The sequence below is a fragment of the Oncorhynchus mykiss genome, chromosome 4 (assembly GCF_013265735.2).
Source record: "Oncorhynchus mykiss isolate Arlee chromosome 4, USDA_OmykA_1.1, whole genome shotgun sequence".
NCBI lineage: Eukaryota > Metazoa > Chordata > Actinopteri > Salmoniformes > Salmonidae > Oncorhynchus > Oncorhynchus mykiss.
In genome coordinates this window covers 30,813,534-30,828,919 of record NC_048568.1, presented here as the reverse complement: position 1 = coordinate 30,828,919, position 15,386 = coordinate 30,813,534, and the positions used below count along the sequence as shown (strand labels likewise).

Below are 15,386 nucleotides of genomic sequence, written 5' to 3'. Positions count from 1 at the left end.
CCAACAGAACATATTCTTATTGTAACCCTGGACAAGCACACCTGATTCAACTTGTCAACTAATCATCAAGACTTCAATGAGTTGAACGAGTCACGTTTGTCAAGGGCTACAACAAAACGGTGTACTGTTGGGGGCACTGGAGGACCAGGGTTGGGAAACACTGCTGTGTTGTGTACCCAGTAATGATTTGACCTGCTATCTTCCTTATGTTAAGCAGACACACTTGCTTTGTGTTTGGGTGAGGAGATAGGGTACTCCTTGTAGAGATCTCATATTCTGAGCAGGCTTCCCCAAAAGGTTTCCTTAGACACAGATGTTGTATCATCTTAGTCTATGCACCATTCCTAGGTCACATGACCCCCCCAGCAGCACCGGGCACTGTCACATGCTTTTACACAAGGCCACACCAGATTAGGAGTTAAATCAACCCTTTGTTTTGCACTTAACACAACACATTGAGTTCTATTCTGTCCTCAAAGATTCCTTCTTTGAATGGTCCTTGCCAAAATCTTGTTGATGGGGTTGGTTGGGTTGTGCTTGTGAAAAAATATACAGTATTTACAGACTCCTCAATACTGATATAACTTGTATCATACAAGAAGTGAGGGGTGGAGAGTAGACCATCAATAATTATTGGTAAATTGGTAAAATATGTACACTGAGTTTATTAGATACCAATCTTCTTGAAAAAAGTAAATAAACAACAGATTGAAAGTAAGTATTATGTGTCAGACTACAGTCGTGGCCAAAAGTTATGAGAATGACACAAATATTAAATTCCACAAAGTTTGCTGCTTCAGTGTCTTTAGATATTTTTGTCAGATGTTACTATGGAATACTGAAATATAATTACAAGCATTTCATAAGTGTCAAAGGCTTTCATTGACAATTACATGAAGTTGATGCAAAGAGTCAATATTTGCATTGCTGACTCTTCTTTTTCAAGGCCTCTGCAATCCTGCCTGGCATGTTGTCAATTAACTTCTGGGCCACATCCTGACTGATGGCAGCCCATTCTTGCATAATCAATGCTTTGAGTTTGTCAGAATTTGTGGGTTTTTGTTTGTCCACCCGCCTCTTGAGGATTGACCACAAGTTGCCAATGGGATTAAGGTCTGGGGAGTTTCCTGGCCATGGACCCAAAATATTGATGTTTTGTTCCCCGAGCCACTTAGTTATCACTTTTGCCTTATGGCAAAAGTGTTCCATCATGCTGGAAAAGGCATTGTTCGTCACCAAACTATTCCTGGATGTTTGGGAGAAGTTGCTCTTGGAGGATGTGTTGGTACCATTCTTTATTCATGGCTGTGTTCTTTGGCAAAATGGTGAATGAGCCCACTCCCTTGGCTGAGAAGCAACCCCACACATGAATGGTCTCAGGATGCTTTACTGTTGGCATGACACAGGACTGATGGTAGCGCTCACCTTGTCTTCTGCGGACAAGCCTTTTTTCAGGATGCCCCAAATAATCGGAAAGGGGATTCATTCGGGAAAAATACTTTACCCCAGTACTCAGCAGCCCAATCCCTGTACCTTTTGCAGAATATCAGTCTGTCCCTGATGTTTTTCCTGGAGAGAAGTAGCTTATTTGCTGCCCTTCTTGACACCAGGCCATCCTACAAAAGTCTTTGCCTCACTGTGCGTGAAAATGCACTCACACCTGCCTGCTGCCATTCCTGAGCAAGCTCTGTACTGGTGGTGCCCCGATCCCCAGCTGAATCAACTTTAGGAGACGGTCCTGGCGCTTGCTGGACTTTCTTGGGCACCCTGAAGCCTTCTTCACAACAATTGAACCGCTCTCCTTGAAGTTCTTGATGATCCGTTAAATGGTTGATTTAGGTGCAATTTAACTGGCAGCAATATCCTTGCCTGTGAAGCCCTTTTTGTGTGAAGCAATGATGACTGCACGTGTTTCCATGCAGGTCACCATGATTGAACGAGTAAGAACAATGTTTCCAAGCACCACCCTCCATTTGAAGCTTCCAGTCTGTTATTCGAACTCAATCAGCATGACAGAGTGATCTCCAGCCTTGTCCTCGTCAACACTCACACCTGTGTTAACGAGAGAATCACTGACATGATGTCAGCTGGTCCTTTTGTGGCAGGGCTGAAATGCAGTGGAAATGTTTTTTGGGGGATTCAGTTCATTTGCATGGCAAAGAGGGACTTTGCAATTAATTGCAATTCATCTGATCACTCTTCATTACATTCTGGAGTATATGCAAATTGCCATCATACAAACTGAGGCAGCAGACTTTGTGAAAATTAATATTTGTGTCATTCTCAAAACTTTTCACCACAACTGTAGTGGATTTACACTTATGGAGATGAGAAACGGAGTCGGCCTTCACTCTGCAGTCATCCCAGATAGATCTTATATACAGTGATCAGGCAAGCTTTAAACCATTGCTTTAGGCGGGGGTAAGGGAATGGAAATCAATCCCGCCTCAGAGAAGCCACCAAGCTAGCTTGGCCTAGAGGAAACTGTCAATAGAGAGCTGCATCCTAAGCACTTCAAATGTAAATGTTTCTGCTACAGCACCAAAACCAGGAATTTATCATTCATCTCAATGCGGTGAATGTTGTCTGGGATTCCTCCACATATTAAACCATGAATTTAAATAATTACTTTAATAATATGTATAGTACCAGTCAAAAGATTGGACACACCTAATCATTCAAGGAATGTTTTATTTTTTAAATATTTTCTACACTGCATGTAGAATAATAGTGAAGACATCAAAACTATGAAATAACCCATATGGAATCATGTAGTAACCAAAAACCTGTAAAACAAATCAAAACATATTTTAAATTTGTGATTCTTCTAAGTAGCCACCCTTGATGACAGCTTGGCACACTCTTGGCATTCTCTCAACCAGGTTCATGAGATAGTCACCTGGAATGCATTTCAATTAACAGGTGTGCCTTGTTAAAAGTTAATTTGTGGAATTTGTTTCCTTTTTAATGTGTTTGAGCAAATCAGTTGTGTTGTGACAGGTTAGGGGTGTATACAGAAGACAGCCCTATTTGGTAAAATAACATGTTCATATTATGGCAAGAACAGATCAAATAAGCAACAGTGATACGACAGTCCATCATTACTTTAAGACATGAAGGTCAGTCAATACGGAAAATATCAAGAACTTTGAAAGTTTCCTCAAGTGCAGTCGCAAAAACCATCAAGCGCTATGATGAAACTGGCTCTCATGAGGACAACCACAGGAAAGGTTGACCCAGAGTTACCTATGCTGCAGAGAATGAGTTCATTAGTTACCAACTTCAGAAATTGCCGTCCAAATAAATGCTTCACAGAGTTCAAGTAACAGACACATCTCAACATCAACTGTTCAGAGGAGACTGCGTGCATCAGGCCTTCATGGTCAAATTGCTGCAAAGAAACCACTACTAAAGGACACCAACAAGAAGAAGAGACTTGCTTGGGCCAAGAAACAAGAGCAATGGACATTAGACCGGTGGAAATCTGTCCTTTGGTCTGATGGATTTTGAGATTTGGGGTTTCAACCACCGTGTCTTAGTGAGACGCAGAGCAGGTGAACGGATGATCTCCGCATGTGTAGTTCTATGGAGGAGGAGGTGTGATGGTGCTCTGTGATTTAAAAAAATGTCAATGCACACTTAACCAGCATGGCCTACCACATCATTCTGCAGCAATACACCATCCCATCTGGTTTACACTATCATTTGTTTTTCAACAGGACAATGACCCAACACACCTCCAGGCTGTGTAAAGGATATTTGACCAAGATGAAGAGTGATGTAGAACTGCATCAGATGACCTGGCCTCCACAATCACTCGACCTCAACCCAATTTGAGATGGTTTGGGATGAGTTGGACCGCAGAGTGAAGGAAAAGCAGCCAACAAGGGCTCAGCATATGTGGGAACTCCTTCAAGACTGTTGGAAAAGCATTCCAGGTGAAGCTGGTTGAGAGAATGCCAAGATTGTGCAAAGCTGTCATCAAGGTAAAGGGTGGCTACTTTGAAGAATATAAAATAAATGTTGATTTGTTTAACACTTTTTTGGTTACTACATGATTCAATATGTGTTATTTCATAGTTTTGATGTTTTCACCACCATTCTACAATGTAGAAAATAGTCAAATAAAGACTTTTGACTGCTACTGTATATATATATATATATATATATGTGATTCTTTACAAACACTGAGTGTACAAAACATTAAGAACACCTTCTTAATATTGAGTTGCAATTCCTGACATTTAATCCAAGTAAAAATTCCCTGTTTTAGGTCAGTTAGGATCACCACTTTATTTTAAGAATGTGAAATGTCAGAAAAATAGTAGAGAGAATTATTTATTTCAGCTTTTATTTCTTTCATCACATTCCCAGCGGGTCTGAAGTTTACATACACTCAATTAGTATTTGGTAGCATTGCCTTTAAATTGTTTAACTTGGGTCAAACATTTTGGGTAGCTTTCCACAAACTTCCCACAATAAGTTGGGTTCATTTTGGCCCATTCCTCCTGACAGAGCTGGTGTAACAGAGTCTGTAGTTTGTAGGCCTCCTTGCTCGTACATGCTTTTTCAGTTCTGCCCACAAATGTTCTATGGGATTGAGGTCAGGGCTTTGTGATGGCCACTCCAATTCCTTGACTTTGTTGTCCTTAAGCCATTTTGCCACAACTTTGGAAGTATGCTTGGGGTCATTGTCCATTTGGAAGACCCATTTGCGACCAACCTTTAACTTCCTGACTGATGTCCTGAGATGATGTTTCAATGTCTGTATCCACATAATTTTCCTATCTCATGATGCCATCTATTTTGTGACGTGCACCAGTCCCTCCTGCAGCAAAGCACCCCCAGAACATGATGCTGCCACCCCCATACTTCACAGTTGGGGTATTGTTCTTCAGCTTGAGAGCCTCCCCCTTTTCCTCCAAACATAACGATGGTCATTATGGCCAAACAATTCTATTGTTGTTTCATCAGACAAGAGGACATTCCTCCCAAAAGTACGATCTTTGTCCCCACGTGCAGTTGCAAATCGTAATCTGGCTTTTTATGGCGGTTTTGGAGCAGTGGCTTCTTCCGGCCTTTCAGGTTATGTAGATATAGGACTCGTTTAACTGTGGAAATAAATAATTTTGTACCTATTTCCTCCAGCATCTTAACAAGGTCCTTTGCTGTTGTTCTGGGATTGATTTGCACTTTTCACATCAAAGTACGTTCATCTCTGGGAGACAGAACGCATCGCTTCCTGAGCGGTATGAGGGCTGCGTGGTCCCATGGTGTTTATACTTGTGTACTATTGTTTGTACAGATGAACGTGGTAGCTTCAGGTGTTTGGATATTGCGCCCAAGGATGAACCAGACTTGTGGAGGTCTCCAATTTTTTTTCCTGAGGTCTTGGCTGATTTTATTTTATTTTCCCATGATGTCAAGCAAAGAAGCACTGAGTTTGAAGGTAAGGCCTTGAAATACATCTACAGGTACACCTCCAGTTGACTCAAATGATGTCAATTAGCCTATCAGAAGCTTCTAAAGCCATGATATAATTTTCTGGAATTGTCCAAGCTGTTCAAAGGCACAGTCAACTTAGTGCATGTAAACTTCTGACCCACTGGAATTATAATACAGTGATTTAAGTGAAATAATCTGTCTGTAAACAATTGTTGGAAAAATTACTTGTGTCATGCACAAAGTAGATGTCCTAACCGACTTGCCAAAACTATAGTTTGTTAACAAGACATTTGTGGAGTAGTTGAAAAACAAGTTTTAATGACTCCAACCTAAAAGTACTTCCGACTTCAACTATCTATTTATATATAAATAAAAATCAATGTCTTGGATATATAAAGAGACATGTGACAAAGAAGCCCAAACCCAACAAACTGTTTATTTGGAAGAGTCAGATAAAACAGGCAATATGAAGAAATATTCCATGAAGATTCTTTTCAAAAGGCTTTCTTTTTCTTAAATTCAGAGGATGCAAAAAAGAGAATAGTAACGATATAGGCCTAACAATTATAATAAGGTCACTGTAATCGAGGGTAGCTCTTGCAGAGTTCATGGTCCCTAATGTCCCCCCAACCGCCGTTCTTCACGTGGGGCGCCACCCCCCCTGCCCCGTTAGCCGGAAGTCTCTTAGTAATCAGCAGGTTCTTGGGGAACAGCTGATTGCTGCTGCTCTGTAGAATGGTATCTATCTTGGTCTTTTGGCTGGACGGCATGCACACGGACTTCTTGTGGTGCATCCCGCAGTCCCCGGCATGGAAGACGCGGGGTGCCTCGCTCACCATGACCTTCCAGTAGGAGGGCAGGCAGGTTACGGTCAGGTGCTGCAGGGACCAGTCCCAGTTGTAGTCGTCATAGGTGCAGAAGGCGTCGGTGCATTGAATGAGTTTCTGGTAGGTCTCCCTGCTCAGAGCCATGCCCATGTTGTGCTCGGTGGACTTCCAGGCTTTCACCTCCACCTTGTTGGCTTTACTGGGGTAGCTGATGTGGCCGTAGCTCCCCAGAGATAGGATGTCACAGTCAGGGCAATTCTCCCTCTTCAGGATGGACATCAGCTTGAGGAAGTGGAGGAAGTCAGGGGAGAGGAAGTGGTCCTCCTCGATGAGAAGCACCAGACCCCGGTGGTCCTTCAGGGCCCGGACCCTGTCCCACACAAAGTGCAGCTTCCACCACCAGTGGTGCTTGGTCTGGGAGAACTTGGCCTCGCGGTAGTGGCCAAACGAGTCGGGGTACTCTGCGTTGATGCAGCCCAGCTTTAAGGCGTCTATCTTGGAAATGTCTCTGGGGCAGTCCCTGGGGTCGTGGCCCGGGAACTCCTGGGGGTACAGTTGGATGCTGAAGGGAAAGAAGATCTGGAGAACCTGGCAGAAGTCCACTGAGGCCACCACCTGGTTGATCTCGGGGGACCAGAAGTCGTGGCTGAAGATGAGCAGGATGCTCTCCACGCCCCTGGCCTTTCTCAGACTCTCCACCAGCAGCCTCAGGTAGTCAGGTCTGTTGTGCACCTGGACCACCACCACCAGATCATCCTTCTTCCTCGCTGCCCTGAACTGCTCCTCATGTCTCACTGTCTGGTCAAAGTTGAGCTGGAACACAATGCCACGGTAGACCTGGGTGGTGTTGTCCACCTCTGGTTTTACCACCTCCTCTTTCTCCAGGTGCTTTTCAGGCTGGTTCTTCTGGTGTGTCTCGTTGACAGGTGCGATGGGTGGTAGGTTAGGTATCCGGCTGACTGCAGGTGTGGCCTGCGGCTGTGGCTGCACCTGGCTACTGCTGCTTCTCCTCGCCCCCTCAGCCTCTTTCAGGACCACCACCCCACTGCTCTTCTTCTGCTTCCCACTGGTCCAGAAGGCTAGGCCACACACCACCACCACCAGCGTCAGTATCACCACCTGGAGATAAAATACAAATCATATCCTGTGCCCAGTTTTGGACTCAATCCTGCCTGCTATTGCAGTAATTTTACTAATGTTGTCATTGGCATTGTTATTTATATTATCTTTTTTGAAATACAGATACAGTAAGATTATGCAACAGAGTTCATATGAGTTTACAGGAGTTAATAGGTTATTCAATCATTCAATTGATCCAGTGGGTCCGGCTTCTTCAACTGAACTAAATGTGTCACAATATATGACATTTTATTGTATATGACTGTTCTCAAATACATTTGATTTGTTTGTGCCATTTAAAACATGCCCAGTACAGAAACATGCAGCACATACACATGACTTGGGACTCGTCGTGTATTGTACCTTCCTCTTGTAGACTCGGAATCTCATGACAGGCAGTCACCCCCCTTGGGAAGGAGAGGAGTTGATTGTAGAGAAACTGAAAAAAGGCAGGTTTGCAATTTCTAATGGCACTGCTGTGCTTGGGAGAGGCAGGCAGGAAAGGAGGCAGGCAGGGAGTCCTGATAGAAAACAGTTTACAATTCTGTTGGTTGCTAACACTTGTTGCTAGCACACATTTTTAGAATGTAGACATGTGTCTTTGTGGAATATAAGTGATGCCATGTGAGATTCCCATAAGGCATGTTGGTCTCAGAGGCTGCAGTGTAGAGTTGTGCATGGAACCCACTGGAAAACAAAATAAGAGAAATAAGAGACATTTTTACCATTTCTTATTGTCTTTACTAAACATGGCTACTTTATTAAATGCAACCCACCTACATACCATAAATAATAAAACAATGGCTGTTATCGGGGTCCATATACAATTTTCCAGTAAAATAAAACAACTTATTTTTTAATAAGAGCGGATACGGTGCACTCGGAAAGTATTTAGACCCCTTGACTTTTTCCACATTTTGTTACGTTACAGCCTTATTCTAAAATGTATTAAATCATTTTTTTCCCCCTCAATCTGTAAACACCCCATAATGACAAAGCAAAAACAGGTTAGACATTTTTGCAAATGTATAAAAAAAAAAGTCTAAATGGAATTATCACATTTACAGTATTCAGACCCTTTACTTAGTACTTTGTTGAAGCACCATAGGCAGAAATTAAAGCCTCGAGTCTTCTTGGGTATGACGCTGCATGCTTGGCACACCTGTATTTGGGGAGTTTCTCCCATTTTTCTCTGCAGATCCTCTCAAGCTCTGTCAGGTTGGATGGGGTGCGTCACCACACCACTATTTTCAGGTCTCTCCAGAGATGTTCGATTGGTTTCAAGTCCGGGCTCTGGCTGGGCCACTCAAGGACATTCAGAGACTTGTCCCGAAGCCACTACTGCGTTGTCTAGGCTGTGTGCTTAGGGTCAATGTCCTGTTGGAAGGTGAACCTTCACCACAGTCAGAGTGCTCTGGAGCACGTTTTCATCAAGGATCTTTCTGTACATTGCTGTGTTCATTTTTCCATCGATCCTGACTAGCGGCAAAAAACATCCCCACAGCATGATGCTGCCACCACGTTTCACCATAGGGATGGTGCCAGGTTCCCTCCAGACGTGACAGTTGGAATTCTGGCCAAAGAGTTCAATCTTGGTTTCATCAGACAAGAGAATCTTGTTTCTCATGGTCTGAGAGTCTTTAGGTGCCTTTTGGCAAACTCCAAGCAGGGTGTCATGTGCCTTTTACTGAGAAGTGGTTTCCGTCTGGCCAGTACCACAAAGGTCTGATTGGTGGAGTGCTGCAGAGATGGTTGTCCTTCTGGAAGGCTCTCCCATCTCCACAGAGGAACTCCGCAGCCCTTTCAAAGTGACCAGCGCGTTCTTGGTCACCTCCCTGACCAAGGCCCTTCTCCCCCGATTGTTGAGTTTGGCCGGGCTGCCAGCTCTAGGAAGAGTCTTGATTGTTCCAAACTTCCATTTAAGAATGATAGAGACAATGGTGTTCTTTGGGACCTTCAATCCTGCAGGGATTGTTTGGTACCCTTCCCCAGATCTGTGCCTCGACACAATCCTGTCTCTGCGCTCTACGGACAATTAATTTGACCCCATGGCTTGTTTTTTGCTCTGACATGCACTGTCAACTGTGGGACCTTGTATAGACAGGATTGTGCCCTTCCAAATCATGCCCAATCAATCGAATTTACCACAGGTGGACTCCAATCAAGTTGGAGAAACATCTCAAGATTGATCAATGGAAACCGGATGCACCTGAGCTCAATTTCGAGTATCATAGCAAAGGGTCTAAATACTTATGTAAATAAGGTAATTATGTTTTTTTCCCATATATATATATATATATATATATATATATATATATATATATATATATATATGCTAATATTTCTAAAAACCTGTTTTTGCTTTGACATTATAGGGTATTGTGTGTAGATTGATGAGGAAAATGTGTTATTTAATTTATTTTAAACAAGGCTGTAATGTAACAAAATGTGGAAAAGGAGAAGGGGTCTGAATACTTTCTGAATGCACTGTAAGTGACAACCCATGTAACAAATGCACCACTGCCAATGCCCCATACATTGACAATAACGTTCCCGATAACCAGTAGACTAAATGTCAAACTGTAAGAGACATGATCATCATGTAGGCCTAATACTTTGTGAAGATAAAGTATCTGCAGCCAGTCCTCACGATTTAGATTCTTCATTTAGACACACCAGCCCTCCCATACCAGCCTATGATTAGTTCCCTGTTCTCTTCTCGTCTTTGCAGCGTTTCTTGGTTGAACTAGCTCATCTGTGTCTACTGCCCAGAGGCACTATCACAATCAATACCACATATCAAGACATCCACAAAATGGAAAGCTAAATAACCTTTGCACTGGATCAGACTCCCTAGCCTAAAACACAACAATGATCAAATAGATTGTAGACATCAGCCTACGGTGTCCTTATGTCCTTAACAGTGTACATTATACGCCTGTGCTAACTTTCACTACATGACACGATACACGCACAGTTAACAAGATGTAGAGCTAAACTAGCCACCGCCTATCATTTCAATCTAGACCGTTTTCTATGTTTCTGAACAGTAATGTAATAAACATTTCGGTATAACATGTACTCCTTCCCATGGCACATGTTGGTCAAGAAGGAAATGGGGGTTCTCTAGCCAAATCTAGTTCATGTAAGTGAACGTAGCTTCCTCCTCCCTACACCATCAATCGTCTTGTTAGCGCCTGGAGCGGTGGACACCGACATCAAACCACCAACCCCATTTCGCTCGAGATTCGTGCCGTGTAGGTGTAACGTTACAACATTCACAACTAGTTAGCTAGCTATATTTAGACGCTTAAACGTTGTTTACCGGGTGATGTTATGGTAGCTAATAGCTAGCTAGCAAGCTAGATTTGTCTCGTAGAAGTTAGCTGGAGCGAGCGTATTATATTTAAAAGCAATCACTCCGTAGTCGCGCCTCGGTCATTGGCCAAAACAGACTGTCGCAACCACTCTCACAGTGCGAAGAAAATGCGTTTGTATAGTTACCTAAAATATTAGTCGTGCTGTGCAGCTTTCTCTGCCGAAATTAACAGTGCGGTGAATCGAGGTATTCATTCTCCTCCATTCCTTCTCTCCTGCTCCCAATTTCGGGGCAAAATAACACATTAGCCAGCTAGCTAGCTAGCTTACGTTGGCAAGAAGTACCAAATACGGAACCACTGCCTAGCTTTGACTCCCACAATGCATTACTCCATAGGGTCTCTCAAGACATAAAACATAAATTGATATATTAGGCTAGTGTGCTACAATGTTGCATTCAACTGAACTATTGAATTGTAACTTATAACAATGTAACAATATGGAGATTTTACATGTAGTCGGTATACTATTTATTTAGAATTAGTAGTTTGTTTGTAGATAAACAAAGGCTTCTTCTGATCTTTTTTCTTACAGAATTTTTTTTATAGGCGACTATGATAATAATCTAAACCAGTTCGATATTATTGTCGGTATATTACATTATTCTTGATTATATTCTATACAAAAGAGAGGCAAAACGAGTATCATTACTAGCCTAACTTCAGGCCATTATTGTTAAATATTCAAGAAATCATGAAAAATAAATGATGGTCCAATTGGCATTACTTTACATTTCAAAGTTGGAAAGTATCCAAAGAATTTTTACTGGAACACTTCTGTGTTGGTAGTTGTTGTACACCGTACGTTCTGTTGTATTTGTTTTTCTTATTAAATACTAATTGCAGTATGAAACAAATTGAATCTTGCTGATTTTATTATGTACTTTTCTATTGATTCACATACTATTGGTATAATTACCTTTTTTTTTCAATCACTTTGGTGCAATTTTCACAAGTAAGTTGTACATTTTCACAACTCTAAAAACACAAATCTATACAGATCATCAAAATGGCTCATGTTTCAAAACTCTAAGCACATTTTCAATTTACAACACACAATTCAATTGTTGATAACACCAAATCACTCAATTTGGATACATATTCAATCTAATTATCTGCTTTCAAATGCAATATTCACTTTACTTTGGATATGATTTTCTTGTCATTTGTAAACAATACAATTAACTATATCACTTAATCAAATTGCTCAAACCGGATAACTAACTACTGAACCAGGAAGTTTGGGGTGGGGCAGGTTGGGGACAGGGGGAGCAGGTACCTGACTATTGGTGGCTATTCAGCAGGTTGATGGTCTTGGGGTAGAAGCTATAGGCCAGTGTTACAGTTTAGCATACACGCATTACGTTCTGCGGCGGTGGAGTACCAGGCTGTGATGTAGCTCGGCAGAATGCTCTCGATGGTGCTCCTGTAGAATAGTGCGAGGGCCCTCGGGGACAAGCTGCATTTCTTCAGCATCCTGAGGTTGAAGAGTCGCTGTCATTACTTATTCACCACGGTGTCCATGTGGTTTGACCATTTTATCTCCTTGGAGATGTGTACTCCGAGGAACATGGAAAGAATGGGGTCGTGCCCAGCCTGGTTCCTCTGGAAGTCCACAATCAGCTCCTTTCTTTTTCTGATGTTGAGGGTGAGGTTGTTTACCTGGCACCACACCGTCAGAGGTCCTACCTCCTCGTCGTTGTTGGTAATCAGGCCTGTTACTGTCGTGTCCTCAGCAAACTTGACGATGAAGTTGGGACTGTGTGAGGCCACGTAGTCATGGGGGTGGCCCGTCAGCAAGTCCTCCCATAGGGAGGAGTTCACTCCCAGGGCCGTGAGCTTAGAGTGCAGTGTGGAATGCAATGGTGATTGTGTTGTCCGTGGATTTGTCTGGGTGGGAAGCGAAATGAAGAGGATTGAGTGTGTCGGGGACAGAGGAAGTGAGTGGTCTTTGACTAGCCTCTAAACCCACTGAATTGTGTAGTGTACAATACACTGCTGAAATGACTAGGTTATACACTCCCCAATCAGTTTATAAGGTACACCATCCCGTTCACAAAAATAGATTGCTCTTACAGACAGTGAGCAACGTGGCCGTGGCTTGCTATATAAAGCAGGCAGGCAGGCAGGCATCGAGGCATTCAGTTACTGTTCGTTTGAACATTAGAATGTGCAAAACAAGTGACCTAAGCGACTTTTAGCATGGTATGATTGTTGGTGCCAGGTGCGCCGGATCCAGTATCTCAGAAACGGCCGCCCTCCTGGAATTTTCACTCACGACAGTGTCGCCATCGTTTACAGAGAATGGTGCGACAAACAAAAAACATCCAGTCAGCGGCAGTCCAGTGGGCGAAAGCAGCTTGTTGATGAGAGAGGTCGAAGGAGAAAGGCAGGAATTGTGCAAGCTAACAGGTGGCCACAAACAGACAAATAATGGTGCAGTACAATAGTGGTGTGCAGAACGGCATCTCGGAACACACAACTCGTTGATCCTTGTCACAGATGGGCAATTTGCAGCAGACGACCACACCGGTTTCCACTCCTATTGGCTAAAGACAAGAAGAAGCAGCTCCAGTGGGCACGCGATCACCAACACTGGAGAGTTGAGGAGTGGAAAACATTGCCTTGAACATGACAGTGAGTTCAGTTTACTTGAGTGGCCTGCGCAGTCCCCAGACCTCAATCCAATAGGATGCAATGGTACAGGCTGTTCACAGCATGAATGTACTGCTGTCCAGGGGTGGCAGGGTAGCCTAGTGGTTAGAGCATTGGACTAGTAACCGGAAGGTTGCAAGATCAAATCCCCGAGCTGACAACGTACAAATCTGTTGTTCTGCCCCTGAACAGGCAGTTAACCCACTGTTCCTAGGCCGTCATTGAAAATAAGAATTTGTTCTTAACTGACTTTCCTTGTTAAATGAAGGTTAAACATTTTTTTTTAAATACGCGTTTATATTTTTGTTCAGTATACATCGGAAAAATGTGCCAAAGCGATTGAATTTAAAAAAAATTAAGAATGTTAATATTGTTCATATCACATTTAAGGCATTTTTTTCATGCATGTTATTTAATGTATGATTGCACCAGGACCCTGCATCAAAACCAGATCATTGGGGCCACTTGGGTATAAGGTCCATTTGAGAGCATTTCGCTACACTGGCATTAACATCTACAACCATGTGTATGGGACAAATACATTTGATTTGATATGGAGAAAGATGGGCAGACTAGTTATGGGTATCTAATATTGCATGTCTCGTTTTGAATGAATGATTTCTGCTTGTGCAAATGCTTTGTTGAGCTCTTCAACCAAATAACTATCCTGATATGGGGTGGTGGAACTGAAAACCTGTACCTTCAGAATCTATGTAAGTCCGCAGCCGCACAATGGTCCAGATGGAGCGATTGATGTGTTGCTACTGCATGTTGTTGGCGTCTTCTAGTGGTGTACTACAAGAATGCACGCAACGCGATGTTTCCCACTATGCTTTGCGGGCGGAAGAAGCCCAGAAGAATAGTTTTATTTACGCATGCGCATCCGTCTTCCTTCCTTTTCGACATTCTACTCGAACGAGACAAGATGGGACATCAGAGCCTCTACTGGAGTCACCCAAGAAAATTCGGTCAGGGATCCCGATCCTGGTCAGTCTTGTTTAATATATTGTTTAGTATTTGTTATTATTCAGTTTTGAGTACATTTTAGACTTCGGAAGTTTTTCACGGACCCACATTTTGAGTGTACATTTCGAACCACATGGGAGTCTTCGCTCGACCTAATATGGCGGCTGATGTAGATTAACCCCCGACCCTCACATTGTTCTCGCATGTTAAACTCAGCAGTTTGCATTTTCTAGTAATGTGTTTCTAATAAACATGTATTTCCAGCCATCAATATACCACTCAATCTGAATGTTGCCGCTTTATCCATTGCTACAACTTCGCGGCCTAAATAATTAGCTACTACTTAGTAGCTACAGTACAGGAGCTCGTTAAATTGGCTTGAAGCTAACATTGGCTATGGGGAAAATTGATGTCGGCTAACCGGGTACATTTGAATGCGCTTGAACTTGCTGGACATTTTTTATTAAATCATCTTCGCCGTGTTTCTCTAATACGTGCATTTGTTTTTCAGCCGGGTATGCTCGAACAGACACGGTCTGATCCGTAAATACGGGCTCAACATGTGCCGCCAGTGCTTCAGGCAGTACGCGAATGACATCGGCTTTGTCAAGGCAAGTATTTGTTTGCGCTGTACTCTTGCAAATGTAACTTAGTCACCGTTGGCTATTCGTTGACATTACCGATGGTATACGCTAATATAAGGGGTGAAAATAATATAACGCATTCTTCCTCTGGACGATGTACTATACAGGGTTTAGGCTACAATTTCTTGACAGAAATTGATTCCTTATTCTGTAATATATTATATTAACCCTGATGCTTTATGTACACAGCTGGACTAACTGCATTGGATGCTGAAGGTTCCCCACTGGATGCGAAACCAACATGGGATGTTGCATTATTCCAAATAAATGTTTTAGTCCAACATAGTTGTCTTGTTTTTTTGTTGGTCTACATTGTCTAACTCGTTCCACTGATATCATAGTGTCTGCAGGTT

General features: G+C 42.7%; 2 protein-coding genes across 4 annotated transcripts; one reads left to right on the top strand and one right to left on the bottom strand.

The window, feature by feature from the left end:
- Positions 1-5,860: 5,860 nt before the first annotated feature.
- On the bottom strand, positions 5,861-12,504 carry LOC110522477 (alpha-1,6-mannosyl-glycoprotein 2-beta-N-acetylglucosaminyltransferase). Of its 3 annotated transcripts, none has more exons than XM_021600906.2 (3): positions 12,048-12,504; positions 7,725-8,078; positions 5,861-7,391 (listed from the first exon to the last, which is right to left on the bottom strand). In XM_021600906.2, exons 2-3 carry the CDS (start codon positions 7,779-7,781, stop codon positions 6,021-6,023), a joined length of 1,428 nt encoding a protein of 475 aa, XP_021456581.1. In that variant the 5' UTR covers positions 7,782-8,078; positions 12,048-12,504; the 3' UTR covers positions 5,861-6,020. The 3 variants fall into 3 exon arrangements, with proteins under 3 accessions (XP_021456581.1, XP_021456579.1, XP_021456582.1); XM_021600904.2 differs by lacking the exon at positions 12,048-12,504 and adding an exon at positions 10,896-11,118; XM_021600907.2 differs by lacking the exon at positions 12,048-12,504 and adding an exon at positions 10,896-11,118 and having other exon boundaries at positions 7,755-8,078.
- A 1,752-nt stretch (positions 12,505-14,256) lies between these two features.
- On the top strand, positions 14,257-15,314 carry LOC110522478 (40S ribosomal protein S29). Its single transcript, XM_021600908.2, has 3 exons — positions 14,257-14,410; positions 14,901-15,000; positions 15,223-15,314. Exons 1-3 carry the CDS (start codon positions 14,349-14,351, stop codon positions 15,229-15,231), a joined length of 171 nt encoding a protein of 56 aa, XP_021456583.1. The 5' UTR covers positions 14,257-14,348; the 3' UTR covers positions 15,232-15,314.
- Positions 15,315-15,386: the final 72 nt, after the last annotated feature.

Excerpts from the sequence above, each read along its gene's own strand:
- LOC110522477 (XM_021600906.2), bottom strand. The coding sequence starts at position 7,781 with ATGAGATTCCGAGTCTACAAGAGGAAGGTACAATACACGACGAGTCCC. Across the intron at positions 7,392-7,724 it reads CGACGAGTCCCAAGTCATGT|GTGGTGATACTGACGCTGGT; the intron begins GTATGTGCTGCA and ends TTTTATCTCCAG.
- LOC110522478 (XM_021600908.2), top strand. The coding sequence starts at position 14,349 with ATGGGACATCAGAGCCTCTACTGGAGTCACCCAAGAAAATTCGGTCAG. Across the intron at positions 14,411-14,900 it reads GGTCAGGGATCCCGATCCTG|CCGGGTATGCTCGAACAGAC; the intron begins GTCAGTCTTGTT and ends TTTGTTTTTCAG.